Source organism: Oryzias latipes, chromosome 3 (assembly GCF_002234675.1).
Source record: "Oryzias latipes chromosome 3, ASM223467v1".
Classification (NCBI taxonomy): Eukaryota; Metazoa; Chordata; class Actinopteri; order Beloniformes; family Adrianichthyidae; genus Oryzias; species Oryzias latipes.
The window spans coordinates 22071101-22097827 of NC_019861.2; the positions used below are offsets into that span (position 1 = coordinate 22071101).

The window sequence follows — 26727 nt, forward strand, 5'->3', positions numbered from 1 at the left end:
TAAAGTCTTTTTACTCTTCTGGTAGGTTTTTACCTCACAGATGATCTTTTTTCCCCTCTTATGTTTAAGTGGTAAAACCATGTATTAAAGATTTTCTTTTTTATTTATAAATATTTTGGAAACTTAGTCAAACCAGTTAGAACTCAACTATTCAAAAAATATATGCTACTTACCTCTGTCGTTGAGGGAAGAAGTACTGAAACAAAATTGACATCTGCTTGAAAATATTTTTGACATCAAACTAAGTTTTAAAGAACCACTCCAATGAAAACTGTGTTTTTAACAGGTTCTTCTGGCCTGTTTCTCATGATGGAGGAACTATATAAAGAAAATAAGGCTTAAAGTTGGATTTCTGAGTATTTCTTTATCTAAATCATTGTGAAGCAGGAGCAGATGAAAAAATGTCATGGGAAAAGATTTTATTTAGGGCATAAAACCTACAGTTGGTGGACCACAAGCTCACTGCTCTGCTCCAAATAGTACGTCTTTGTCTTTCCCGTCTAAGATGACATCTGGCTCAAAACTGGACAGTTGGAAAGCTCCAACATTGCTCACCGCTTTTGTTTCACTGGTAATGTTAGGTTGGGATTGTTGGGCTTAGTCCTCTTACTCCACTCCAACAGTCCCACCCACAACTCAGAGGCGAATTTCTAATGAACTCTTGCCGCTCCGCTGTGTGTCTGAGAAAACAACACAGTTGTTTTTTTTATTTGGGATTAATACAGCATAATCATTACGACAGAGTTTTAGGGCCAGTTTGCAAAAAAAAAATTTTTCTTTATTACAACTTTTAAGTCGTAAATTTACGAGAAAGAAAGTCATTACTGTTAAATTACGAGATTTTATCTAATAAATTTACGAGATCTCATAAATTTACGCGAAAAAAGTCATAGATTAACGAGGAAAAATCCCCAAAGTTGTCCGTTTATCGGAGCCTAGTTTGAAAATGAAATGTGTGGAGCCTTTTGTGAAGCTTTATTTTTGGATATGTTTAAAAAACAAATAGATTCTGAACCTTTTGGTGACTCACAATCAAACTATTGTCAGTATAGCCGGCTTTCCGGGGTTCGGTGTCGGTAAAGCGGAGTTTCATATGTGAAATAAGGAGCTCAGAGACACGATTGGGTGTAGAGGACCGCTGCAGCCTTTATTCTCCTTTTCATTCACACACCCTGAAGTTCATTTGTCACCTTACGTCATGAACCTGTCATCCGAACACCAATGCGGAAGTAAACAGTGTTACATACGTCCCCTCCTCCAGATGAAACGTCCCGTTTCAACATAAAACAACAAAGATGAATGAAAATAGTTTGTTAAAATTAGCATAAGAACGTTGAAAATGCCAAAAAGTGTTCCTCCTCAGACGGAAGCATCACACAAACGTAGAGATCTTGTCTTTGGTGGAGGAAGAAAGGATTCAAGTGGACAGCTGCAGGAACACCAACGGCTTCATCAAGGGGCTTTAGAGATCCTGCAAACCAACCATCAATAAATAAAACATCAATAAATCGTTAATGTAACCCTTGTGCTATCCTACTAGACAGTGCGCTGAACCTTTTTTCTTCAGTGATTTATGATCTTCACTGGTGTCCATGGATTACATGAAATCTTTTCACCTTTATCCACCTTTGTCATGGTAGGAATAACACGTCAATGTAAAGTTGGGGTCATCTAAGATAGCACATGGGTTAAACAAATGAGCTTCCAAACATTTGGAACATTATCAATAAACATTCAGCTCACCTGTTCAATTGAGTTTGGTCTGTCTGCTCTGCTGCTGCGCGGCGTTCACTTGCTGCTGCACTGTATGCTCACTTCCACTCTAATCTCGTAAATCTATGAGTTTTTTTCTCCTAAATTTACAAGATTTTTTCTCGTAAATTTAATTTTACTTTTTTTTGGTGGCCCTAAAAAATCATAAATAAAATACCACTGGGAAAACTTTTAAGGTTTGACTTTAAGGTGCTTTTTCTTGTTTGTTTTTTTTGCGATTGAGCTAAATGTCCATAATGCATGTTCCCAACGGAGGTGACCAGTTGAATAAAACTTACAAACAGCTATGTTGGTAACTGTCAGTAAAAGCGTTTAACCACAGCATTTATTTAACAGCATGGGCCCGATATACTGTAGGGACAACAGAAATTTAGGAAGGATAAATAGTCCAAAACAATTAGCAAAAGCAGTAAAACAACTGGTAAGAAACACTTAGAACAAATCTCAAAAGAATAAACAGGAAGTTGCAGTTTAAAAATTTCCCCCCAAAAAAAGGTTAGTCAACTGGGCACCAACACAAAAAGAGAGATGAAACACAACCAAGCAAAAAATAATTACTCCAACATTTTTATTTTTAGCTGGATCTTTTTCAGAGCATTCTAAGTCTATAGGCTTTGCCAGCTGTCATGGGGGACAATTTAGAGTTAAAGATTTTCAGAAAATTTAGAAACACTCGTCAACCCAATATCGACAGTCAGCAGAATCTGCATTAAAAAAAGTGCAATCTGAGAAAGAATATCTCTCAACAGAGAGGCTCCAGATGGCCTTTTAAACAATGACCTCCTTGTGAGATGACAGTAATGATATGAAAAATCATTTTAAAACTGTTTCCAAAAGAAGGAAATGGTGTGAAAATCAGTAATCCTAACAATTTTGCTTTTCTTTTTTTTGTCAATTAGTTTACTGCTTTCCCCTCATATCTTATTTTCAATTGCTTATCCAAATACTTCATTTTTTTAAATACCTTTAGCCTTTAGTTGTCAAACAATTTTGACAACTGAGAAAAGTAGGATAAGAAATATAAGAAGCTTCATCGTGATGGCAAATAATCAGAGTTGAGATTGACTTCCCACAAAATCAAACACCACAAATTCTGACTCTTAAAAAAATGAATTTTTACATTAAATTATTTGTTAAAATATAATAAAAAGCAAATAGTCAAAACCGTTTTCATTGTATTCTGTAACATTAGACTCCGTCAGGTTTTCTGTTTTGATTCTTGAGCTGCTTAATTAATCTTCTAAACTCCTAAAGTATGAGAGTGAATGCAGTTATTTTTGTCTGATTCAATCATCATTGTAAATAACCAGTGCTGACAGTAGGAGTGGGTGTTGAGAGAAACTACATTCAGGCTCTGATAATGTCCTAGACTGAGAGTGTTTCCCTCTGTCCCTGCAGTGGGAATGGAGGAGTTGCAGGTGATTAAAAAGGAGCTGACTCTGATAAAGACACAGATCGATGGGCTTCTTGACAGTCTTGACAGGATGGACTCACAGAGGAATGACCACAAAGGTGAGACACTCATTCAGAAAGACAGTCAAGACAGATGAGTGTGAGATCAGATGATGGATAATCTGTGCATCAAAAATCATTTTAAGACAGACCCATAGAGATGCACCTCTTTTTTAACCCTTGATTAGTTCCTCTAGTCCCATCCCAATCCAAATCTGTCCTGCAGGTAATGGTGGGTTGGGTTTGTGTGCATGGACAGATCAAATCATGTTTATATTTTCCTTCAGTAAAGACATTGCAAGCACTGCAGTGTCATCTGGAGTAGAAGTCTTTTGAGCGTTTTGTTTCTGTGCTTTGAGCAAAATAAAACATGCTGAGCAAACTCTTTGCTTAAAGCGCCCCTTGTGGGTAAAAGCCAAGTCCTGCTGCTGCCCTCATGTGGACATTTGCATTTCATTTCACTTGCCTAAAAAGCAGCAGGGACTGACAAGGACAAAGCTTTATTACCCGACGTGAGGAAACTCTTTGAACTGCAGCCTTAATTAAACAGATCATAAACTGAAACGCAGTTAACAACACTGAGCTGGTGCTCTCCATCCTCCTGTGAGCTCCACGTCCTTATTAAGTGCTTTGCAAAAGTGCTGTTAACTGAAGACAAGGCTTTAACCTTGAAGTCCTTGTAATAGCTTTAGTTAAATGCACCTAAGGTATACGATATGTTAAGCAAGAGAATGTGTCCAGAGTCCTTAGTGGTTTGAGTGCGTTGTTTCCAGTGTCCACCACACATGACCTCCATCGATTAATAGCTCTCATCATGATATTAATTTATCTCCCCTCAAGTTCTCCTGGCTCTCTCCATCCAGATCTGTCTTTGACCCCGCTTCCTTACTATCTCCACATCTGTCCTTCAATCCTGTCACTCCCACTCTTGTGTTGTGTCTCTTATCAGATACGAGGTCAGGAGAACTTTTCCTTTCAAGCTTATGCTTTTTAACTCCAGACTTATTTCTTCCCGTGTTCTAGGTTCTCCCCTGAGAGAGGACAGTTCGGCTGGCTCACCTTATGTTGTATCTGCCAGCAGCCCCGAGCATTCAGTCTCCTCCCTGTCCCCACCTAGTTCCCGTCACCGGATCTACAAAGGCAGCCCTGACCTCAGCATGCGAGACGATGAGCACATCATGGTATGCATTTTGGAAATGCATTTCTTTATTCAATTCACGTGATTAAAGGTGTTGTAGTTGGTAGTAAAGTCTTTTAAGAACAACTCCAATGAAAATCATGTTTGCTGTACTTATAACATGTTCTTGTGGCATTTTTCTCAAGGACATATATAAAGAAAATTAAGATTAAAATTGCATTTCTGATTATTTCTTTGTTCAGACTGTTGTGACTCAGGAGCAGACAAAAAATGCAACTGGAAAAAGATTTTATTTGTGATGTAGAAACTACAACGGCAAGCACCCCGCTCCACTCCATTCTGATGCATCCACTTGCAGTCAAATAGATCCGAATCTGATTTATTGTCATATGCACAACTGATGTTCAAAATGTCGTTCTGATCAGATCAGACATACAACAGAAATACACACATACAGTTCAAAGTGGACTGAGGTGCAGCCATGTTAGGTGGACCTTATGTTGTGGCCAAACAGCGTTGAGGGCCACCGTGGGCTAAGCTCCGGCTTCTCTGTCAGACACGCGTTCCAGTAAAAGTCCAAACTTCTGCTTCGTTGCGAATTATTTATTTCCTTCTTCTGCAGGTTTCCCATCCATACAGTCCAAACAATTAATACATTAAATAGTCCAGCAGTGACAAACTTCCAAATTCACACAAATTACGCTGTCAACAAATTATGTGATCCTCGCAGCTCGACATCTCGATCAAAACTGTACGGCTGCATAGCTCCAATATTGCTCATCATTTTTGTTGCACCGCTAATGTTAGGTTGGGGGTGTGAGAGGTTTTGAGACGGTTGATGGGAAGTAGGGGCGGGCTTACTCCGCGTCAACAGTTCCACCCACAACTCTGAATTTCTGATGAACTACTGCTGCTCTGCAGAAACTATGTCCTAGAAAACGACACAAGTCTTTGATTTTACTTAGAAAAGGTAGAATCATAATCAGAAGACCACTGGGAACGCTTTGAAAAGAGATCAAAATATCATAGGAGTGGGACTTTTAGTGGTCCCCCCCCCCCCCCCCCATTTATTTGTGGCCTGCATTTGTTCCCTAATAATTCTGAGAGGAATTTCTTGCAGTGCCACCAAACATTTACCCACAAACCATTTAGGTGTAAAATCCAACTGATCATTGATATTCCTATATGTTTATGCATTTATTTTTTGTTACAGATGAGCAACCACACTGATCCTGATGAAGAAATATGAAGGAGAAATATTAGAGCCGAAGTGGATAAAGTGCCAAACATGGAGGAAGAGACCTTCTGGTTAACATCTAATTCAGAGGCTTATTGCAGGAAAATCAAATCAGATGGTAGAGTCAATTTTATTGCATTATTGAAACTGGATTATACATGACATTGAAACACTGACGCAGCTTAAACTGTCACTTCCACCTGCACATGAAACTGACAAGAATAAATCAGGTTGTTCTGAAAGGACATTAGGGAGATAGAGGGGAGTGGGAGAGAGGTGTCCTATCTGGTTAGTAAACTGTGATAACTATGTTACAACTTTAGGGATTATCTTTTAATCCTTCGTTTCCTAATTTTATTTTGAAAAGTTGGTTAAAGTTATCCTAATGGCATTTGAGCACTATTTCCCAAACAATAACAGACAACAGAACAACCAATTTTAGCAACTGTTTTCTCATCTGAAGCCTATAGTCAAAAAAATTATCAATTATGGGCCCAGTTTTAAAACTCTTTGAAAGGATTTAAAGTTGTATTTATTGCAGTTTAAATATTTGGAAATGTTGTACAGTCCATGTGTAAAAATATAATGATAGAGGACATGGGGAGTGCACGAGAGAGAGGTTGAGTTAACAAAGCACACATTCTGTGCACACAGAAGAATGAGGCAGAAAACAACAGAAATAAAAAAATTACATTTCTTTGAAGAGCATGGACTAACAATGAGTGAAAAAGCAGCTAATGTTAAAAGAAAAACTCTGAAAGATTAACTGTTGTTTACAGCTCTTTTAAAGGGGAGAAATATTTGTTTTGTATTCATTTATATGATTGTTAAATATTGAATGCATCACACATTGGACATATGCAAAAGAAAATTCTTACAGACACGTCCATTTTAGATATAGGGCTAACTGGAATCATGTGCATATGGTATTTTAAAGGGTTTTTTTTGTGTCAAAACAAACTTGCAAAAAGACCTCTCGTTAAGTTTTTTTTCCTATTCTAATTTTTTACCCTGAAAAACCTCCATAGTATTTTAATTGTAAGGTTTGTCATTAAGCACATGAAGCTTTTTTATCTAGATGAATTTGTACAGGAAATATCCCAACATTAAAAAATTGAAGCGTGTTGAAGAAAATGTTCACAATCTCTTCCTTCATGTGTTTGGCATTTAAAAATGTGCAAAAGCCCATTTTATTGTGTAATGTTGTGTATTATTGTGTACATTACTGTAATTGTTTAGCTTTTTTTTTTTTTTTTTACTTGTTTGGGTTTTATTTTTTTTATTTTTCTTAATGGATGTTATTACACAAAATTTCTATGGTGTTACATGTTTCTATTTAAATTTTACATTCAAGTTAATTAAAAATGCTCATTGTAATTGTAGTAAAAGTATTTTCATACCATGTATAAAAGCAGCATATTGTAATGTGTTTTAAATCTACATTAAACTGATGTAAATTAAGCTTAAAAAAAAGGAAAGGAGGGAATATTGTAAAAAAAAGGTGAAAAATCTACTTTTAACTTTCTTTTAACTTTCTTTATAAACAACACAATTTTCCGTTCTGTGCAATAGTCCAAACGTAACAGAACAGGAGCTAGTGAATACATATCTCTTTGTTTGGTGCATCAAAATCAAAGGAGAGCCAGTTGATGTACCCTCTGGTCATGTGACCATACATATCTTTGAAATCACATCTCTTTTTTTGTCATTTCTCAGAAGGTTTAATAAAGATCTCTGACCTACACTAGGCTGTGCTCATTAGTACTCACATTGTGTGTAACTGTATTTGATGAATGACATGTTGTCCATGAGACCGTTTGCAGTCTTAGATTACAGCAGGATCATTTAAAAGATACTGTAAAATATTGCACAATATACTCCAGCTATGTGAAAAGCCACAAACAAGCAAATGACTATTAGAACTGCAGAATATTCAGGAGGACTCTTATAAGTTTCAATCTGCTTACTAATTTTTCAACTTCTTCTGAGACAAACCCAAAATTATATAATGTTTGTCTGAGAAAAAAAAAAAAGGTCCAACCTCCAGCTTTTCTACCAGCTCTGGATTTTTCTGGAAAGTCATCAATGCCAACGAGACAGCAAGCAAAAAGGACAAAGGAGGAAACAGTTTAGAGTTACCTAACCATCTAACCATAGAAAATAAAAGCACATTGTACAAACGTATATCAAATTGTTATAAGTAAACAATGCAATAATAAATGTCATCTTATTTTTCAATTTATTCATTTATATACCGGTAATTTATGCCAAATGTTTGAGGTTTTCATTGGTCATGGAGTCACACTTGCTTACGTCATTTAAAACCAAAGACCTTGTTGTCTCAAAGGCATTTGTTGTGCTAACCATGACAGGGCCCGTCGCCACGGCAACACACTTTGATTATCTGTGTCCAAAAAGTACAAAGTGCTGCAAACCAAGTGTGACAAAATGAGGCCTTGCATAACCGGGCCCACTGTTGACAAAAAAGAGATAAGAGCAGGCGCTCTGAATGTTTAAATGAATAAAGCCTTGTCCAGAACTTCATGGAATTAATGTGAGTAAAAGGTTATGTTGAATAAACCATATAATTGATTTTTTTCAACCGTGAAAGTTGCAGACATAGTTTAGGTTTTATAAGTTAGCGAGCATGAGTACATTCAGACTGCAGCAGCTAAAAGGTCATATTTCTCCTGAAAATAAGGTAAGAAAATTTTATTAACTTTTTAAAGAAAAAAACGTTTAGTTTTTGTTTGAACTAATTATTAAGATCTCTCCGTTTACAATCATGTGAGGTATGAACAGGTCGTTTATACAAAAATTGTAATTAAATTGAACAACAACTTTTCATTTACATTTCACCCTTAAAATTAATTAGATAAATCTTTTGTTTTGTTTTTCATTTAGCTGGTATCTTTTTAAATTTCATATTATGTCTGTTTCAGGCTGAAAAACTGTGTCTTTAAGGATTTAACTCTGTCTTCCACGCTGCATGTGCACAGAGTGTCTAAAATACAATGTGGGCAGACATCCTAGACTGGCTTTGTGATTGTCTGAAAGTATTTATAGAATTTATTTGATATTTGGAATTAGTAAAGAAACATTTTTTAAATGAGTATTTCCTAAAAACTGATTCTGATTCCGGCTTTTTGTTCTTCAGATCACAACAATGGCCAGCTTAGAGAGTCCGCTGACCACTCATGTGCTGAATGTCGCAATGGGAGTCCCGGCATCAAATGTGACTCTCAGACTTTATCGACAAGATCCTTCCTCAAAAACCTGGCAGCTATTAAATACTGGGTAATAATCTAAACTTTTTTTTATGAACAGCATGAAAAAACACTGAAAAATAGTGTCATGCACATTAATACCAAAATACATGTTTTCCCAATAGGATCACTAATGCTGACGGGAGATATCCTGGTCTCATCACCAAAGAGCTATTCACAGCTGGTGTGTACAAACTGCATTTTGAGACTGCTCAGTACTGGGCAAGTCTGGGAGACACTTCATTTTACCCTTATGTCGAGGTAGGTGAGGAATTACCAGGACCACCTTCTACTGCTTGGTCTTTTCAAGATTTGTATTGCATTTAATGTGACTGCAAATTTTATCATTTTATTATTCCACATGTTTTGGTGTGCCTAAATGATAAATAAAAAACAAAAAATCCTGTATACATATTGACTAAAGTGGAAGTAAACCACAAAACAGAGCTTAGGGTCATTATAATTGGGCCGTATTACAAAGCACAACAAAACAGCAGCAAGAAATCACAAAGCATAACTGCTAGTAACTCCAAGTTTATAGAAACAGATCCACAGAATATAATAAATAGGCCATAAAGCTTAGTGTTTCAAGCAAGTAGCACAGCCATATGGAAACTGGAAAAGAAAGAAATTATTTACAATGATGCATTCGATTAATTAAGGGGGGAAAAAAACTTTATTTACATAGGCAAAATAAGTGTTTTTTTTTAGCAGATTGGCATCTAATTTTCTGCTAGTTCCAAAATTATTTGATAAGATTTTGTGGTCTCTGCTACTTTACAGGTTAAATATGGTTTATTACATTTCTGCCTCATTGACATAGAGCACCAAATCGGTCCATTTATTTATTTATCCTTATTTTTTTATGCTGGATTTCAAATGAAAAGTCCAACAAGCAGCACAGTGACCTGCCGTGATGCTGTCACCAGACATATCTGCTGTGCCTTTCCTGACTTCTGTTATATCTAACCTCCATATTTTGTCTTTGTTTATCTGATTGTTTGTTTTGCAGATTGTCTTCACCATAAATGACCCAGGACAAAAGTACCATGTCCCGCTGCTTCTGAGTCGTTTCTCGTACAGCACCTACAGGGGGAGCTAGAGATCAACGCTGTGTGACATCAGGATCACCGGAGTGGGCATCTCTGGAAATTCATGGAAGTGCCAACCATTGAAAGAACTTCACCGACTTTTTGTCAATGAAGTTATGCAGCATTTTGAATGATTCAAGATAGAATATCCAATAATTTTCAATAAAACAGAGTTTTAAACTGTTCACTACACATCTAGTTTTTGTGTCTGTTACGTCAATAATCACAAACATTAGAAGAAAGGAACATCTTCATCATTGTTGCCCATAAGGTCTGTCAATGTTTCAGTACGTTTCTTCTAGATTCACAATATTCATTCATTCATTCATTTTCTGTACCGCTTTGTCCCTTTTGGGGTCACGGGGCTGCCGGAGCCTATCCCGGCTACTTGGGCGTAGGCAGGGGATGCCCTGGACAGGTCGCCAGTCTGTCGCAGGGTAGAACGTCCACAATCACACACCCATGCACTCTCACACTCACACCTATGGATTCACAATAAATAAATAAAAAAAGAGTTGCGGCAATGTAGAGAATAAATAAAAAAGGACAAAGAAGACCTTAAATTAGAATATCTAAAGTGAGTATTAATTCAAACCCTATTGGTACATGATTCACAGCACTCATCCGCATGAAGTACATTATTATTAATTAATTATTATCAATTTTAATAACTACAGTCACCTCATTGAATTACTCCTTTTCAGCAACGATGTGCTTTTTACAATAACAACAACAACAACAATAATAATAATAATAATAATAATAATAATAATAATAATAATAATAATAATAATAATAATAATAATATTTACATACATGTAAATTACTGAGAAAATGCATTTATTATGTTTTTAAAATAAATGCATTTCCTGTCAGCGTTCGATTGCTTTTGCCTGAACCATGGGTCTTTTCTTTAATCGATTCTCCTCTCCTGCGTCGGGCAGGGCCTCGCCTCTTCTATGAGTATTGTGTTGCTGCTGAACGAGAATTCAGCCCAGTGCGGAATTTAACGTCAACCTTATTCCAGTAAATCATGGCTGACGACGAATTAGAAGCGATACGGCGCCAGAGAATGGCAGAGCTTCAGGCAAAGCACGGGGTAAGCTTTATGCACGAGGCTCCGCCACCACATGATGAGGAGATGCTAAAGTTAGGATGCTGCTAGCTTAGCTAGCAGTGTAGCTGACTGAGAGAGAACAGTATGAACACTGCATCATTCCTGTTCATATCACTCTCTGGATAAAACATGTTGCTCCCATATAAAATGAATGATGATTTTAAAAAGTTACCATGCTTCTTAATGAGAAACAACAGCAAGAAACGCATGTTACTAGTGCTATTCTTGTTGACACTGTGTGACACTATGACAGCGCACACCCCTTTGACTACTATGACAGTTAAGTGCTGCAGAATTACAGTCCTTATCCGTTTTTAGACATTTATTTGAAATAAGATAAAAGAGAAAGGTTTTTTTTTATCTTTAGTCACATTTGACTTTTTTATTTGTGTAGCCTTGGCAACCAGACCTTTCTTTGTTGTAATGCGAGTAAGGGACTGGAAATTTTCCATTTAAAATTTACATTTACAATTCTCATCGTCATATTTTTTTAAAAAAAGTATTGAAATGACCAATGAAACAGATTTTTGTGTAGGAAGTTATTAAACAGATGTTATTAGTGTTATTAGTGTATATGCCCAAAAGCTATAAATCATTTCTATGGTATTTGTAAGACAACAGTTTTAGATGAGCAGTCTGGATTTCATAGATTAGAGTACATTAAAGTAATCTCTCTGCAAAAAAAAACAGTTTAAGCTATTTTTGTCCACCAGTTGTCACTGTCAGTCCCAGAACCTCAACAGACCGCCAACAGTGTTAAGGCCCGTTCACACCGGGACGAATTTCGTTTAACGCCTCGTGACTAAACAAAGGCCACCAATGAGAGTGTGCACACCGACGCGAAAAAACGCCACGCGTCAAAGCGTCAAAAAAAAAAAAAAACGCCTCGGGTTCGTTTTTTTTTTTCGACGCGTCGCGTCGAAATCTATTCGACCAATGAGAATGGCGCTTTTGCACACGTGTCTGGAGCTTCTGAAGTTACAGTAAAACACAACTTGGGGGCGCTCAAACACAAAACTGCCTTGCTGAGCACACATACCAGCGAAGAAGATAGACGCCAAGTAGCGTCTACACTGCCGCGAAGAAATAATGACGGACATTCTAAAATATCCCCGAACCAAGCACCAGTTGGAGCTACTGGGGCTTGAAATATTCATGTTTTCTTTGTATTATTCTGACAAGCGCGTAAATACTTGCTCTCTTCTTCTGAGTGAAAAGCGACTTTAAGAAGCGTAAAGTTGCGCAGCGCCACCTTGTGTACAGGAGTATTTCTGTTTACATTAAGCGCCATCTAATGTCAGGGAAGGAAATTGCATGTTCGCTCGGCTCATCGTCAGCGAAAATCGCCTGGGTGTGAACACAAAAAACGTGGCGAAAAATGCTGGCGAATATTCGTCCCGGTGTGTACGGGCCTTTAACCTTTTGTTTAAAATCAAAGTACTTAAAAATACACTTTAAGATACTAGAATTGAGCTCTTTAGCAGTATTAATGTCTGCAGCAGATGTATAAACTTTGTTCTCTTGAAATATGCATAGACCTTTTCAAACAAACTGGTTTTCATTGGTTTTTTTTTTTTTTTTTTAAACAAAAACATGAGTGGTGAAGTCATGTTTTGTGTCATGTCATGTCCTTTTTTTTTTTAATGCACTCTCTTTTAAACCTAATGGAAAATAAGTAGAAATGTCTACAATAATACTCAAAGATTATTTGATACACAGAAATGGAAAAAGTTCATAGATACGTCCCCATGTTTTGAGGGAACTACATGAGTTCAGACTTAAAAACAGGAATATTGCAAAATATAATACTTACTTCTTTTTTTAGGTTTCTGTCTAGAATATAGCAACAGTTTTGCAGTTAGTAACTCAGTTGTTTCCTCTAACAAAAAAATGTGTATTCTTGTAAGCTTATCAACTGAAATATAACCTAAAAGTATGTCTACGGTCTCTCTCGTGTCTTCAGGATGCTTCAAATAATCAACAAGAGGAGACCAAACAAAGGTGAAATGTTTTATTTAAAGGGCCTATACCAAGCAGAATTTTTTTTATAGCTTTTAACTGTACTATTATGTTCATTCCGCATGAAAAGAAACCCCAAAGGGCTAGTTTTGATCCATTCACGCATTAAAATGAGCGGGTTCTTAGAGCTGGCGTAGACTAGTGAGGATAGGAAAATAGCTAGCAAAAATAACTAATATTCAATAAAAAATGGTGTTCTTTAGGGGTTGCATGGTGGCCCAGTGGTTAGCGCTCTTGCCCCCTGGTTCAAACACCAACGTCCCCCCTGTGTGGAGTTTGCATGGTCTCACAGTGCACGTGTTTCCTCCGGCTTCCTCCTACTGTACAAAATCATGCTTCATAGGTTAATTGGTCAATCTAAATTGTCTGTGAGTGTGAGTGTGCATGGGTGTGTGATTGTGGCCCTGCGACAGACTGGCGTCCTGTCCAGGATGTCCCCTGTCTTAGCCCACAAGCGGCCGGGATAGGCTCCGGCAGCCCCGTGACCCCAAACGGGTTTAGAAGACGAAGGAATGAATGCGTTCTTTAGTGTGCCCAAAGTAATATTCACATGCATCGTATAGGCCCTTTAAAACCACAATTCTACAGCAACCAAATTTAGATAAGAGTAGTCTCACTGACAAATAGATTTCAGTTCCATCTCTTCCAACTTCCGTCTGTGCACTGAATTATGGATAAAGCTGTTAAATGGTGCTAATTGTCATTTAATGTTTACAAAATATATTTTATGCATTACATATAATAGCGAAGTTGACAGAACAGCTGTGGAACTCAGTTGCTTTAAAAAGTTGTTCTGCTCATTTATGGACCACATGTTTATTTATTTTTTCTGCAGAGAAACCGAAATGAGGAACTCAATATTGGCACAAGTTTTAGACCAGTCTGCCCGTGCAAGATGTAAGTCTATGCTATGTTTTCATTCAAAGTTCTGGGAGCATTGCCTCTTTAACTACAATATTTTCTTTGATGATCTTTACTTTATCAGTGAGCAACCTGGCATTGGTGAAGCCTGACAAGGCAAACGCAGTGGAGAACTATCTTATACAAATGGCTCGATTTGGAAAGTTAGGAGGAAAGGTACCAAACAAAAAAAAACAAAAAATTCTTAAGGGGGTTTATGTAATTAAGGTGTTTCAATTTACTTACAAGTGAATACTTTTTGTTTTTGACAGATTTCAGAATCAGGCTTGATTGAGATCCTTGAAAAAGTCAGTCAGCAAACTGAAAAAAAGACAACTGTTACGGTACGTTCCACTAAAATCCCTCATATGACTCTGTGTAATTCATCCTGAGTGGGTTGTTGTAAAGTGTCACATTCTGGTAAATGCTTTGCTCTTTGTAATTGCAGTTCAACAGACGGAGAGTGATGGACTCAGATGATGAAGATGATTATTAAGTTAATCTACGGAGGCCTGGGATGCAACAAGTGTTTCTGACTTAAACTCCTTTGCTGGGATAAAGATGGGATTTTTGATTTTTTTTTTTTTTTTTTCTCGTTTTGTAACTGCTGGTATATTATACAAACATGTGTGTCTTCTTAGAACAGATACACCTAAGAAGGAAAAACAAGGACATTTGGCTGATAATTTGAAGGATAGGAGAAAGCACTCTTGGTTCTGGAGGTGTTTTTGTATTCTTCTTTCTTTCAAGTTATTACACATTGATACAACTTATGTTGTACTTCTAACAGACAGTAAACTGTTTGAATCATTTTTATTTAAAGTAGTTATTATTTTACCTTGATTATAAAGCCTGCTCTTCTATTATACACAGCTAAACCTGATCTGTTTAAATTTTTGCACATGCAAATGTTTGGGTACCACATACAGCTTTTTTCTGGACTTACATTTCATTTGTTCAAGACATTATTCTTGGATGTTTGCTCGTTGCTGACTTGTATTTCAAAGGTTTTCACTCCGATAAAAATGACATGCCTTATGGTCAAACGGTTGCTACAGATGTAATTTTTCCTATGATAAATTCATATTCATGGGTATTTTAAGTAGAGTGAAATTTACAACATTACTCCCAAAAGAATCTCACCACCAGTAAAAGTAACAAAATGTATATTTTGATTACTTTATTTTTTATCTGAAACACGTTGATCTTGGAAATGAGAGTGAAAACTTTGCCAAATGTTTGCATATTCATTTGAAATAAAGCCTGAAGAAAAGAAACCTGTCTGAGCTGTCAAATTGAAATGTTGCTCAGATTGAAACTTTGGAAAAATGGAATGAATAACTTACAAAAGCAACGGGATGTAAACAACTATGGTGGCTGTGTGCTTGTAATACTGAAAGCCAGACACGTGCACCTGTAGTGTGCCTTAGTGTGCTTTAATGTACATTAAGGCTTAAAAGATTACAAATAAAAGAAAATCATCCCTGAGTTGCTGTCCTCGCCAGTTTGACTCGAGTATGGTCAGATGATTTCTTATAGGCTAGTCTGACGCTGTGGTGAAAAAGGCTGAAATCTGATTGGTGGGAAGGATGGCCACATGCTTCCTCCTGACCAATCGGGTGCTTCCAGAAGAAAACGTAACCATGAGGTCGGCTCCCTACTCTAAAAGAGCTAAACACCAGATAAACGCCGCACTAACAGGATAAAAGCTCATACGTCGCGAAATAGATATATTTTTTTAAAGTCTAAACTGAAAGCGGAATGGAAAAGCCGTACCTGGTCACATGTACTGCCCCCGTGAACATAGCTGTCATTAAATACTGTAAGTATGCTTTCCGACTTCAGTTAGCTCTGCATGCATGTTTTACTTAGAGTAACACTTTTACCTGTGTAATTTGACATTTAACAGTGTCACTGTGGCCATTAAAGTAATAACTGTTAAGCATAACTCGCTAAGAAACGCAACTGACTATATAATAATACCCTGACAGTATGTAATGCACCGTGTTTAACATCATTTCAGGGGGGAAAAGGAACGAAGAATTGATTCTGCCAATCAACTCATCTCTGAGCGTGACGTTGCATCAAGACCAGGCAATTAACTAAACTTTCCCATCATGCATTTTCCTTACAGCTGTTAAACACAACTGCATGTCTTTCTATCTAAGATTTGTATGAAAAAAGCAACTTATTTGTAGATCTTTTCCTTATATTTTTAAAAGAAAGCAACTTAGCTTTGACTGTTTTTTCAATTAAAATGTATTTTAAGCATTTAGGACAGTAAAACTGTTGCAATGGAAATTTTTTTCTAGCCATTATTTGAGTTTTTAGGCTGCTAATCTGAGGAGCAGCTACATAAATGGAAAACGTATCTTAACATTAAGAAATATTAAAGTTAGGTTAAGAAATTAAAATGTAATGAAAGTGATATTAAATATGGTGCAAACCTTTACAACATTCACCATATCAGCATAGTAGTTGTCCTCAAAGGGCCAGATATAACTTATACATGTAACTAAATGTAATGAAAAATAAACGTAACTACTCCTTAATGTTAAATCATTCATTTATGTATTTATTATAACTTTTAAAGTGACAATTGCTGTTGCATAGAAAACATGTGTTTGCTCGTTACTCTAGCATAAATCCTGTTAAATTTGATTCTGTCAGGTTAGGTTACATGGACAGTGTTTAAGTCCTAATGTATAGCTGCCCAATCAGATATTTCAAGTCTAGTTCCCCCTAGATATGAATAAATACACACCCATTTTTATTTTTTATTTTAAGAAATAAAAACTTTTATGCTATCGTGGGCCACATAAAATGACATGGAGGGCCACATTTGGCCCCCGGGCCTTGAGTTTGACACATGTGCTTTACAAAGTTATTTTCGATGATAAAGATGTCAGGGCAGGTTAACATCTGCACGCAGATTTTGATTCATCTAATCAGCTCAATGTGCAAAGACCAGAGCTTCAAACTATATTTTATGTTAAGGGAGCACGACTAACCCTAACCTCTTTCCAAACTCACTAAGGACCTTGGGCATTATGAAAAAAAACCTTGGGAGCAAGGACAATAACGTCCAATCTATGTTACTGCTTTTAACATGTTCCCTCTAATTCACTGCACAACAGTGGGAGGCAACTCATTTCTATTTTATCAATTTAAAAGAGGGTTGATGCTATTAAAAATGAGTGCATTTTTAAGCTATATTTAAACTAACTTTTCATGGTTACTACGTATTCTTACAAAGAACAAATAATTGGAAAAATGTCATGATTCATAAGTTTCGAATCTAAAATGGTTTGGAAAATAGCGTTTGTGTAGTTTGACTGTACGTCTTTATCTTCATGTCTGTTCAGTTAAAAACAACAACAACAGTTGCAACCAGCAGATCGTTTAAGGAGGATCGAATATGGCTGAATGGCAAAGAGGAGGACATCACCCATCCAAGACTTCAGTCTTGTCTCAGAGAAAGTGAGTTCTTTCTGTTCAATGCTTTCCTATGAACACTATTCAAGATACAGAAGTGAAACATGATGTTTTTAATTCCATTTGTTCTGTTTTCAGTTCGAAGATTGGCACGAAAGAGGCACAATGACGGAGACGCTACTTCCACTGAGTTGACTGGTCTTTCTCAAAAAGTCCACATTTGCTCTGTAAACAATTTTCCCACCGCTGCTGGACTCGCCTCGTCTGCTGCAGGCTTTGCCTGTCTAGGTGAGAGCCTTTATGTCTGTATCTAAAATCTGTTTACGTTGCAAATGTTTGTTATGAAAACTGTCTTAAAAATTCTCAAGTTGCAAGTGTTAATGTGCAACACATCAACAGTGTAATCTTGTACTTTTCTGTCCTTGGTTGTAGTTTACAGTCTCGCTCAGGCATTTGGTGTAGAAGGAGAGCTGTCTGGTGTCGCTCGTCAAGGTTCTGGCAGCGCCTGCCGAAGCATGTATGGAGGCTTTGTTCAGTGGATTATGGGAAACCAGGAGGATGGCAAGGACAGTTTAGCCCAGCAGGTGGAGCCAGAGAGTCATTGGCCTGAACTCAGAATCCTTGTCCTTGTGGTAGGTCTTTGTTAGATGAAGAATTTGGTCATCATCGTCTGTTAATAAAGTTTTATATAAGCTTTGAATCCATGCAGTTTGCAGCTCTCTTAAATGCAATCTGATGTGTTTTTGTTTAGGCTAGTGCTGAGAGGAAGCCAGTCGGCAGCACTTCTGGGATGCAAACTAGCGTACAAACAAGTTGCCTACTAAAGGTGATCTTTAATTCAATTTCAGTTCTAAAGTCACCTTTACAACCTTTCGCTCATAACATAACATTTCTGTGAATGATGTGTGCAGCATCGGGCAGAGTCTGTTGTTCCTCACCGGATGGAGGAGATGATTAAAGCCGTGCGAGGAAGAGACTTTGCTGCATTTGCTGAATTGACCATGAAAGACAGCAACCAGTTTCATGCCACCTGCCTGGACACATACCCTCCAATCTTCTACCTGAACAGAGTCTCCCAGCAGGTCATTCACTTGGTGCATCGATACAACAGACATTATGGGGAGACACGGGTGAGCAGTACCACAGTTTTGTCCTTTTTGGTGGTGGTTGTATTTATTTTTTAGTTGTGTTTAAATCTGGTGATCTAGTTATTTTACTTGTATTAGTACTTACAATTATGACGTTGCATGTTAGAGGAGTAAAAATTAGGATTATGATATTTACATATGTGAAAATCATAATGGGCACAATTAAAAACCTGATGGGATATTTTCTGTCTAAGTGTTGGATTTCAGGTCAAAAACAGACTAAATGAGGCTTTCATTTTGTATGACCTTTGGTAACTTTTGAAACACAATTGTTTATTTTTATGTGGATGAATTTTTGACATTGTGTAACAAAGATGTGAAACATGTGCGGTAATAAAAAAAAAGAGGAACGTGATTTTTTTCTATTCTTTTCTTTTTTTTTTAAGCTGACGAAAGTCTGTGTGCTCCTTTAGGTGGCCTACAGTTTTGATGCCGGGCCAAACGCTGTGATTTTCACGTTACAACAGCACGTTCCAGAGTTTGTCCACTTCATCCAGCATTTCTTCCCACCAGAAACCAATGGAGAGGAGTATGTCAACACCCAATCGATTTACTGTACTCTATACTTTCTGTTTGACAAGCTAAAGGAACTAAAAAACAAAGAGATAGACAGTTAGTTGAGCCACATACGTTTATGGGTTGAATAGCATTTTGCTCATAAAACCCTGCTGAGGAAACCAGGTTAACCTTTTTCTTTTTATTACAATAAAAGCATGCGGTCATGAAGGACTTTGCAGCATATTGGGCTTTGTTTCTGTTACTGAGATAGAATGTGGCCAACAGCTAAAAGGTTTGGCCTCGTTCACAAATACATTTTTTGGAAAAGAAAAAATCAGACAATATGAAGGGTTTGAAATTTACAAACATGTTCATAGTATTTATTTTTGGCTGAAAACAATACATTTGAAATTGCACCTATGCACATTTGCTCAAAGAAATAGTGTGCCTTGAAATGAATTAGTATTTTTATTATAAAAACATATGTGGCAATAATGTAAATGGCATTTTGCTTGTTTTTTTATGTTTCACCTCTCCATGCCTGAATTTATTTTCGATAATATAAAACTATTCTGTCTTTTATCCTTTCAAAGTGATGATGCTACCTTAAGTGGAGTTCTGGGTTAAATGGTACTTTACAAAGTAGTAATAGTAGTACAGAGTAATTAGCTGGGATTAATATTTGTTATATATATATATATATATATATATATATATATATTTGATTAGACTTGCATAGGTGTTTCTGTTGTATTTCTATGCTATCACACTCTTATTTCCTGTTCGCCTTTAGCTCCCTCAAAAATATGTCACAAAGCTGCTTTTATTTTCCTCTGCAGCTTCATCAAAGGTCTTCCAGTCAAGAGTGCTGCCGTCTCTGAGCAGCTGAAACAGAGTGTTGGCTTAGAACCCATGCCAAAGGGAATAAGCTACATTATTAGCACCAAGGTACATACAAATACAGACAAAGAGGATGTTCTTTGAGCTGCAGAGTGATTCTTTTTTTTGGTCATACATTCCAGGCTGGTCCAGGCCCCCGGGTTGTGAAGGATCCCTCTCTACACCTGCTGTCACCTGATGGCTTTCCTAAACTATAAGACATAAACTTTAGTTCTTTGAAAGTAGCTTTGTTTTTTTTTGTTTTTTTACGTTTACAGATTTATACAGTTTATTATGGAGCCCCTAAAGGGACATGGAGGTAAAAAAAAAAATAATAGTATTGGTTTCTCATGCACACGAGAAAAAAAACCCAGTGTGCAGCACAGCAGCTGATCAAAGCCAGTGCATCCCCGGTACCAAAACAAACTACATGACTTTAGAACTCGTTTTAGGTGACGTTCAGAGGTAACATAACGGTGACACCAGGCAAGCAAAGCTAAAGTCTTTGTAGGGGAGTCCTAAGAAATAATAACCACTTAGTTCCTCGTGTGCAACAGTTGGTTTATTGTGCGCATGAGAAACCAGTACAATTTCTTTTACATCTATGTCCCTTTAGGGGCTCCGTAGTTTATGCCAGCATAGAAGCAAAATAAATCTTAATTTCCCCATGTAAACTGTACAGTGCGTCTTCTAAGTCACTTCAAATCACGAGTTTTTAGGTTCTATTCTAAATAAATGTTAAATGTGACAGCAGCTCTTGTGTCTTCTGATTTCTTACATCATTGTCAGTAAGCTTGTTCCTTTTACTCGCTGTTAGAAAGAGATGTTATAGTTGCATTGCCTTAAAGATCTTGTATTTGTCAATGACATTAAACCTGGGATAAATAGTTTGTAAAAAATATTTTAAACTTTATTCAATGTGGCCTTTATTGTCCGTTTCATTATGTGAGAGAATGACACACAAATCCAGATGAAGGCATCAGTTAACAAACAGGAAAAAGTTAGAAACTAAACGAAGCTATTGCTTCCTTGCCAGGAAGAAAAGGGTGAAACTTTATTTAATGATTAAGTGAAATTCCTCCCTGGCCTTGCTGCACCTGTCCGGTGGGTGTTGGCCCCGCCCTCCTCCCGGGAATCCCGCATATTTTCGGAAACGACGGGCGAGGCGGGGCTGCGTCCCGCCCGCCCCGCCCCGCCCCGCTCCTCCCAGCCGCACGTCTACGGGCTGCACCTCCTCTAAAGCGCGTCGTCTTCCTTGTGCAGGCTGCAGGGTCAGGTGTCGTCGCAGGTAGAGCGTCGTAGTCGCGTCGTTTTTGGGGTCAGCACCATGGGGAGAATAGAGTGGGCCATGTGGGCCAACGAACAGGCTCTGGCTGCAGGCCTCAGTGAGTATACAAAAGATTTTTTAAGTGTTAGTATTTGCTTTTTGTCAGGTCATGAAATAACTAGGACAATTAACACTAGAACAAATAGCTCCATTTCTGTATGGTAATTCCAGTTGCAGAAATAATGTTCATCTATAGAAAGTAAAGGTGGATTGTTGTCATTAATGCTGTTTTATTTTTTTACCTTCCTGTTTCCTTCTTGTAGTTCTTCTCGCCGGAGGAATTGTGGGAGTGGCGGGGCAGTTTAGAGGCTGGGAGTTTGCTTCTTATGCTATGTATCCTTTACCTTATTATAAGAAGTGTATTGGGATTTAGACTCTTTAATACAGTTTGCACTCTGGTTCATGAGAACCAAGTGGCGCATGCGCAGGGTTAACCTGGAGAGGTTTCCCCGAATTTTAATACCTGAAAGTGTAAAGCCTCATTCACCTTTTTTTTGAAGATAATGTATATCATCCCATCTGAATATTTCAATATTTGTTTTTATAGTCTAACTACATTGTTTTTTTTCTGTGTCTTAGACAGATGAGTATTAGTTCATAACACAACTTGTGTAGTATCCGGTACACACTTCCTTATTGTGCATGTTCAGTAAATGCAGGTTCCTCCATGAGGTTTTTTTTTCTTTTCCTGTTCATCTAAGTTAAGATTTGATTTTTTCACCCAAATGTTAAAAATCATCCATTTTATGTAACCATAAAGTCCAAAATCTGATAGATTAAATTAAAAAGTTTGTTTTGTTTGTCAATTTAGCACATTTTAGTCTTATATTAAGCACTATGTGTGTTTATGATGATGATGTTGAAGTGATAACAATAATTAAAATGCCTTGACTGAAATCAAGTGCTGCTGGGGTCTTTGTGTGCCTGCTCGAGTATCCCAGGAGCAAAAGGGCCAAGGGTACGAGTGTGGAAAGGACGTAAGTTTCCCTGTAGTCTTACCTTTATTACATATTTCATCATCAGCACGTATTTTCCTAACTATTATAAGGTTTTTTACTCACTACTCATTTTCTTTCAGGGGCCAGTACTGCTTCACAGTGTGTGTAAAAGCCTTCGGACCAGTAACAAGAAACTATTATGTCAGAGCGTTTCTGCATGCAGCGTAAGTAAGATTTGAATTCTAAATTTAGAAATTCATTTCAAGCAGTCAAAACAAGAAAAAGTAAAAAAGAAAAGAAACGTGAGAGAATAACATATATAGATTTATCAAACTTAAGATCATGAATCCTTATTTGATTGGAAAAATTTGAAGTAAAAGAGAAATATTTTCAGATACATATTTGATGAAAAACAGTTTAATTAATGTCTTGAAAAGAAGTTGAATAAAGTTGACTTTGTGGTTCTGAAACAATGCCACGCTTGAATAAGTGGACTGTTTTGTGTCAATCCTTCTTTTGCCAAACGGCATTCTTTCCACTCACTAACAATAGGCTTGTGCCATGACTGTGTTTGGTCTTAAACCCTTTTGTATTTCTCTTTACAGGCTTTGTGTACCTGGAGGTTTTATGCTTGCCACAGTTTTAGGATGTGTCTGTCTTGGCATTGCCAGTCTCATCTATCTGGCAGTAAGTTGTTCAAAGCTCACCAGTTGTCAAATTTGAAAAGTGTGTTGTAATGGCGGGAAGTGGTTAGTTTCTGGAAACAAGGAAACTGCAACTTAGAAGTTGTCCCATAGTGGTGTCTCTGTTGAAACATGACATACGTTATTGCAAAACATTAAACGAAGGTGTGACTGAATTCTCCATGAGTTTCAAAGGTTCAGATGTAACACGGTTTAAATTTAGGTTTATCTCCAATTTTGAGTAAACAACATAGTCACTATCCTTTTGTGGCAAAGCATTGACATTCTCCTGCTATCTAGGCAGCTGTCCGAGGTGAACACTGGGAACCAATTCTTCCTCGCAAAGATACTCGGAAACCTGTTGCTGAAAGCATCAAAAGTCCTCCTCAGAACCCACCACCACGACCTCCTCCAGAGATACGCCGGAAGCAAGCCAAGGATGTGGAGGGAGCTGCCTATGACAATCCCATGTCTGTGACAGATGACGAGTAACTGGACCCCCCTCACAGAATGGTGGAGGAACGGTTCGCTCAAGTTAGTGACCCTGGAGAAATACAAGAAGCTGAGATCAAAGAAAAAAGTTGATATGATCAAAAAGTTGATATGATCAAAAATATACCACATACGGTAGATGTAAATGCTGTAGCTGCTAGTTTGAAAATGTAAATATACTGTTGTCAGTTTTAAGTACTGTATGTGTTAGTGTTTACTGTTTGGAAAAATATTCAAAAGGTCCAAGTCAATATCTGTTTCCTGTTCCAGCGATCATAACTTTTATAAAAGTTTTTATATTTTATAAAAGTGATCTAGAAAAATGTGTATTTACTTGTTTCTGGAGTTTTTGAAAGCAGCTAAATGCAGGTTGTGATTAAAGAATGAAAAAGTACAGATTGATGAGATGATCTGTGTTTTTGGGTGCATCATGGCGATAAAGCAATTCATGTTGTCTCATACTTCTGTGGTGATTTCTTGCTTTCTTTTAATTGTTATCTGTCATCTGTTTTTGCTTTTGTGTTTTTGTTCCTGTGGAAAATATTCAAAGCAGGGGCATTTGCAACTTCTCGCTTTTACAAGCCCAATATTTCGACACGTAGCACTTCCCCTGTTTTTCCATTGTTTCTTTGTAGTACATAGTTGTAACATTGCTGTTCACTGTTTTTTTAACGCATTGTTCAAACAGGTTCTACGTGATAGTATTTTTCTTTAATTTTCTCTTCTCTTTACTTCTGGAGTCAGAACAGTTACTGTCTATTTGTAAACCAAAGTATCATAATCGTGCTTCCTCTTTTTAGTCTAAACCGCAACACCCAGGTGCAGATTGAATCTTTATTCATGCAATGATTCTTGCTTGGAGAAATGTAGTAATCAAAGATCACGCACTTTGTTGAGAATAAAAAACAGAAATGTTTATTTAGGAGAAGAGCCACACAGAAAACCAGTCAGCTGAGTGAGTGTGTCAGAATTTCTTCCCAAAGTTCATGATACTTATACTTTTGAAACCCCAACAACTGCTTTAAAGTTTGCACATAAACTGCAAAAACAAGACAAGACCTGGTTTTTACAGATACATGTAAGTATTTAATGAAGACTTTGAAATGGAAGAGTATGAATAAAGAACAGATTGACCTCAGATCACAATGTAACTGAAACTGGTTGAAATCAAAAGTTGAAAATTTGCCCTCCATCTTCTGGAAAATACTTCTAATTTTGTCTATATAATACTAATAAATGACACCTAAAATAATCATTTCCCCTCGCTGGTTTGGGGTGTCCAAACTGAAGATGTATGAGGGCCAACCAATCGGCTCGCATTCTTTGAACTCTTATAAAAGCATTAAATGTAAATGAACTATATGATGCCATTTTTTTGCAATGGCATATTTTTCCTTTTTCCACATTGAATGGATGTTTGTTCACCTTTCAACACATCCCTTCAGGGGTTGCCACAGCAAATCAGCTTTCACTGAGTTTCATGCTGGAGGCCCTTCCTCACACAACCCTGTATTTTATCCAGGCTTTGGACCAGGGGGACCCAGACTTGGGGTCACTTGCAGCTACATTGTTAACATTTTTTTAACCTAAATTATAGTGGATTTTGTGTCCTCTTGTTTGGTTATTAAGGTTCTGAAGGCAAAGTAGCCACAGGTTGTCACAACAGGTTTATAATGGCTAAGAATGGAATTTAGCCAGCCACAATCAAGAAATTGTACACACACTTTTTAGAAAGTGCTGGGGCCACATGTTATTATTTTTATGACAGGAGCCCGTGAGAGGTGGGAATTTGAATGGAGGCTGCTTTTTGCCCACAGGCCGGACTTTGGACATGCTTCGTTTAAACCAATGATTCTGCCTTCTTGCCAAAGTAATGTGTAGCCATGAAATAATTGTCAACCTTTTCAGGTTTAATACTAATATATCATAACATATTTGAGATGAGATGATATTAGTTACCTTTGTCATAATCAGCATGTGGGAAAAGATGAACAATTGGCAGAACAGCTCATTTTAAAAGGCCATGTGATCATGATTTTAATCCTCATAAATGTGATTTTTCCTCTTAAAGACTTGAAAACAATTTAGCCTGTATCTTTAAGTAACAACTGAAGATGTATTTTTTTTATATGAAATATCTTTTCAATTTGTTTTTGGAACCAAAGTTGAAGATAAGTTACCTGGCATGTGATGTTTTTGCTCTATTTATTCTTTCAAATGTAAACGCTAGAGGGCGGAAGATTGCTCAGATGTTTTTCGACATTTAATCAAAGAAGACGAGCAAACCAATAGTATAAAGCATTTAGGTAGGAAAATGAAGTTGAAATTATTGGACATGTATAATAGAATCTGGTGTGAAGGTAAATTGCCGACAAATTGGAAAGAGGCTGTTGTTATTCCTATATTAAAACCTGGGAAAGATCCGAGCAGCCCAGAAAATTACAGCCCCAGCCCTCACATCACATGTTGGTAAAATAATGGAAAAAATGATAAATGAGAGATTGTATTATTACCTGGAGAGAAAAAATTTGTTGTCCCAATATCAGAACGGTTTTAGGAAAGGTCGAGGGACAATGGACCCTGTCGTCTGCCTAGAAGCAGACATCAGGAAAGCCCAAGTAGATAAAGCATATTTGGTGGCAGTATTTTTTTTATATAAAAAGGCTTATGATATGGTCTGGAAAGAGGGTTCATTGATAAAATTAGGTAGGTTAGGACTTCATGGAAGAATTTATAATTGGATTAAGGGGTTTTTTATTTGATAAATATGTTCAAGTTAGAATAGGAAAGTCTTTTTCTAATAGATACGTCGTGGATAATGTAACCCCACAAGGAAGTGTGATTAGCCCTGTGTTGTTTTCAATTATGATTAATGATATCTTTAGTTCCATTGGATGCGAATTTGGGAAAGCATTGTGTGCAGATGATGGAGCCTTGTGGAAGAGGGGACGGAATATTCGTTATGTGGAGAGAAAGACACAAGACGCTATTACGGAGGTGGAAAACTGGTCATACAATTGGGGATTCAAATTTTCAGTGGCTAAAACAAAATGCATGGTTTTTACTAGAAAACGTGAAACTGTTTTGAACTTAAAACTATATGGAAAAGTAATGGAGCAAGTACATAGTTTTAGGCATCTGGGAGTTATATTTGATAAAAAGTTGAAATGGAAAGAGAATATTGATAGTAGGGAGATGTAACAAAGTCATAAATAAAATGAGATGCTTGAAAGGCACTGGGTGGGGAGCTAGTGCACAGGCTTTAAAACAAAAATATGTTACAATGATTAGGTCAGTCACAGCTTATGGAATTATTGTTTACAATACAGCTTGC

The 26727-nt window shown here is 37.1% G+C and overlaps 5 protein-coding genes across 12 annotated transcripts in view; all 5 read left to right on the top strand.

The window, feature by feature from the left end:
* LOC105353573 (heterogeneous nuclear ribonucleoprotein C) overlaps positions 1 to 7344 on the top strand; it is a 53421-nt gene extending 46077 nt beyond the window's left edge. For all 5 annotated transcript variants that reach the window (XM_020714547.2, XM_020714551.2, XM_011491709.3 and 2 more), the window contains 3 exons: positions 3172 to 3285; positions 4249 to 4406; positions 5577 to 7344. In XM_020714547.2, coding sequence (XP_020570206.1) covers positions 3172 to 3285; positions 4249 to 4406; positions 5577 to 5612 — 308 coding nt within the window. In that variant the 3' untranslated portion in view covers positions 5613 to 7344. The remainder of the gene's footprint in view (positions 1 to 3171; positions 3286 to 4248; positions 4407 to 5576) is intronic.
* Positions 7345 to 8025: 681 nt separating this feature from the next.
* LOC101169773 (5-hydroxyisourate hydrolase) lies at positions 8026 to 10147 on the top strand. Of its 4 annotated transcripts, none has more exons than XM_004067209.4 (5): positions 8073 to 8301; positions 8543 to 8656; positions 8758 to 8897; positions 8992 to 9127; positions 9879 to 10147. In XM_004067209.4, the coding sequence occupies exons 2-5, from the start codon at positions 8615 to 8617 to the stop codon at positions 9966 to 9968; spliced, it is 408 nt and encodes a 135-aa protein (XP_004067257.1). In that variant the 5' UTR covers positions 8073 to 8301; positions 8543 to 8614; the 3' UTR covers positions 9969 to 10147. The 4 variants fall into 4 exon arrangements, with proteins under 4 accessions (XP_011490033.1, XP_004067257.1, XP_011490028.1 ...); XM_011491726.3 differs by having other exon boundaries at positions 8074 to 8301; positions 8543 to 8616; XM_011491731.3 differs by lacking the exon at positions 8543 to 8656 and having other exon boundaries at positions 8026 to 8154.
* Positions 10148 to 10871: 724 nt separating this feature from the next.
* Positions 10872 to 15481, top strand: pdcd5 (programmed cell death 5). Its single transcript, XM_023953504.1, has 6 exons — positions 10872 to 11056; positions 13038 to 13075; positions 13929 to 13990; positions 14079 to 14170; positions 14266 to 14337; positions 14442 to 15481. The coding sequence occupies exons 1-6, from the start codon at positions 10991 to 10993 to the stop codon at positions 14487 to 14489; spliced, it is 378 nt and encodes a 125-aa protein (XP_023809272.1). The 5' UTR covers positions 10872 to 10990; the 3' UTR covers positions 14490 to 15481.
* Positions 15482 to 15643: 162 nt separating this feature from the next.
* Positions 15644 to 20706, top strand: mvd (mevalonate diphosphate decarboxylase). The gene is made up of 10 exons (XM_023953503.1): positions 15644 to 15815; positions 16017 to 16087; positions 17359 to 17473; positions 17567 to 17716; positions 17861 to 18060; positions 18180 to 18254; positions 18340 to 18558; positions 18990 to 19105; positions 19914 to 20022; positions 20097 to 20706. The coding sequence occupies exons 1-10, from the start codon at positions 15755 to 15757 to the stop codon at positions 20169 to 20171; spliced, it is 1191 nt and encodes a 396-aa protein (XP_023809271.1). The 5' UTR covers positions 15644 to 15754; the 3' UTR covers positions 20172 to 20706.
* A 164-nt stretch (positions 20707 to 20870) lies between these two features.
* LOC101170577 (cytochrome b-245 light chain) lies at positions 20871 to 24340 on the top strand. The gene is made up of 6 exons (XM_004067212.4): positions 20871 to 21338; positions 21544 to 21613; positions 22183 to 22257; positions 22359 to 22442; positions 22824 to 22905; positions 23202 to 24340. The coding sequence occupies exons 1-6, from the start codon at positions 21281 to 21283 to the stop codon at positions 23391 to 23393; spliced, it is 561 nt and encodes a 186-aa protein (XP_004067260.1). The 5' UTR covers positions 20871 to 21280; the 3' UTR covers positions 23394 to 24340.
* The last annotated feature ends 2387 nt before the right edge of the window (positions 24341 to 26727 follow it).

What these genes read in the sequence shown, in the direction of transcription:
- pdcd5 (XM_023953504.1), top strand. Translation starts at nt 10,991, where the DNA reads ATGGCTGACGACGAATTAGAAGCGATACGGCGCCAGAGAATGGCAGAG. An exon ending in AGCTTCAGGCAAAGCACGGG is followed by an intron (nt 11,057 to 13,037) that starts GTAAGCTTTATG and finishes TCGTGTCTTCAG; the next exon opens with GATGCTTCAAATAATCAACA. An exon ending in CCAGTCTGCCCGTGCAAGAT is followed by an intron (nt 13,991 to 14,078) that starts GTAAGTCTATGC and finishes TTACTTTATCAG; the next exon opens with TGAGCAACCTGGCATTGGTG.
- LOC101170577 (XM_004067212.4), top strand. Translation starts at nt 21,281, where the DNA reads ATGGGGAGAATAGAGTGGGCCATGTGGGCCAACGAACAGGCTCTGGCT. An exon ending in GGCTCTGGCTGCAGGCCTCA is followed by an intron (nt 21,339 to 21,543) that starts GTGAGTATACAA and finishes TCCTTCTTGTAG; the next exon opens with TTCTTCTCGCCGGAGGAATT. An exon ending in AGAGCGTTTCTGCATGCAGC is followed by an intron (nt 22,443 to 22,823) that starts GTAAGTAAGATT and finishes TTCTCTTTACAG; the next exon opens with GCTTTGTGTACCTGGAGGTT.
- mvd (XM_023953503.1), top strand. Translation starts at nt 15,755, where the DNA reads ATGGAAAAGCCGTACCTGGTCACATGTACTGCCCCCGTGAACATAGCT. An exon ending in TCAGAATCCTTGTCCTTGTG is followed by an intron (nt 18,061 to 18,179) that starts GTAGGTCTTTGT and finishes GTTTTTGTTTAG; the next exon opens with GCTAGTGCTGAGAGGAAGCC. An exon ending in GACATTATGGGGAGACACGG is followed by an intron (nt 18,559 to 18,989) that starts GTGAGCAGTACC and finishes GTGCTCCTTTAG; the next exon opens with GTGGCCTACAGTTTTGATGC.
- LOC101169773 (XM_004067208.4), top strand. Translation starts at nt 8,248, where the DNA reads ATGAGTACATTCAGACTGCAGCAGCTAAAAGGTCATATTTCTCCTGAA. An exon ending in TGGCAGCTATTAAATACTGG is followed by an intron (nt 8,898 to 8,991) that starts GTAATAATCTAA and finishes TTTTCCCAATAG; the next exon opens with GATCACTAATGCTGACGGGA. An exon ending in CATTTTACCCTTATGTCGAG is followed by an intron (nt 9,128 to 9,878) that starts GTAGGTGAGGAA and finishes TTTGTTTTGCAG; the next exon opens with ATTGTCTTCACCATAAATGA.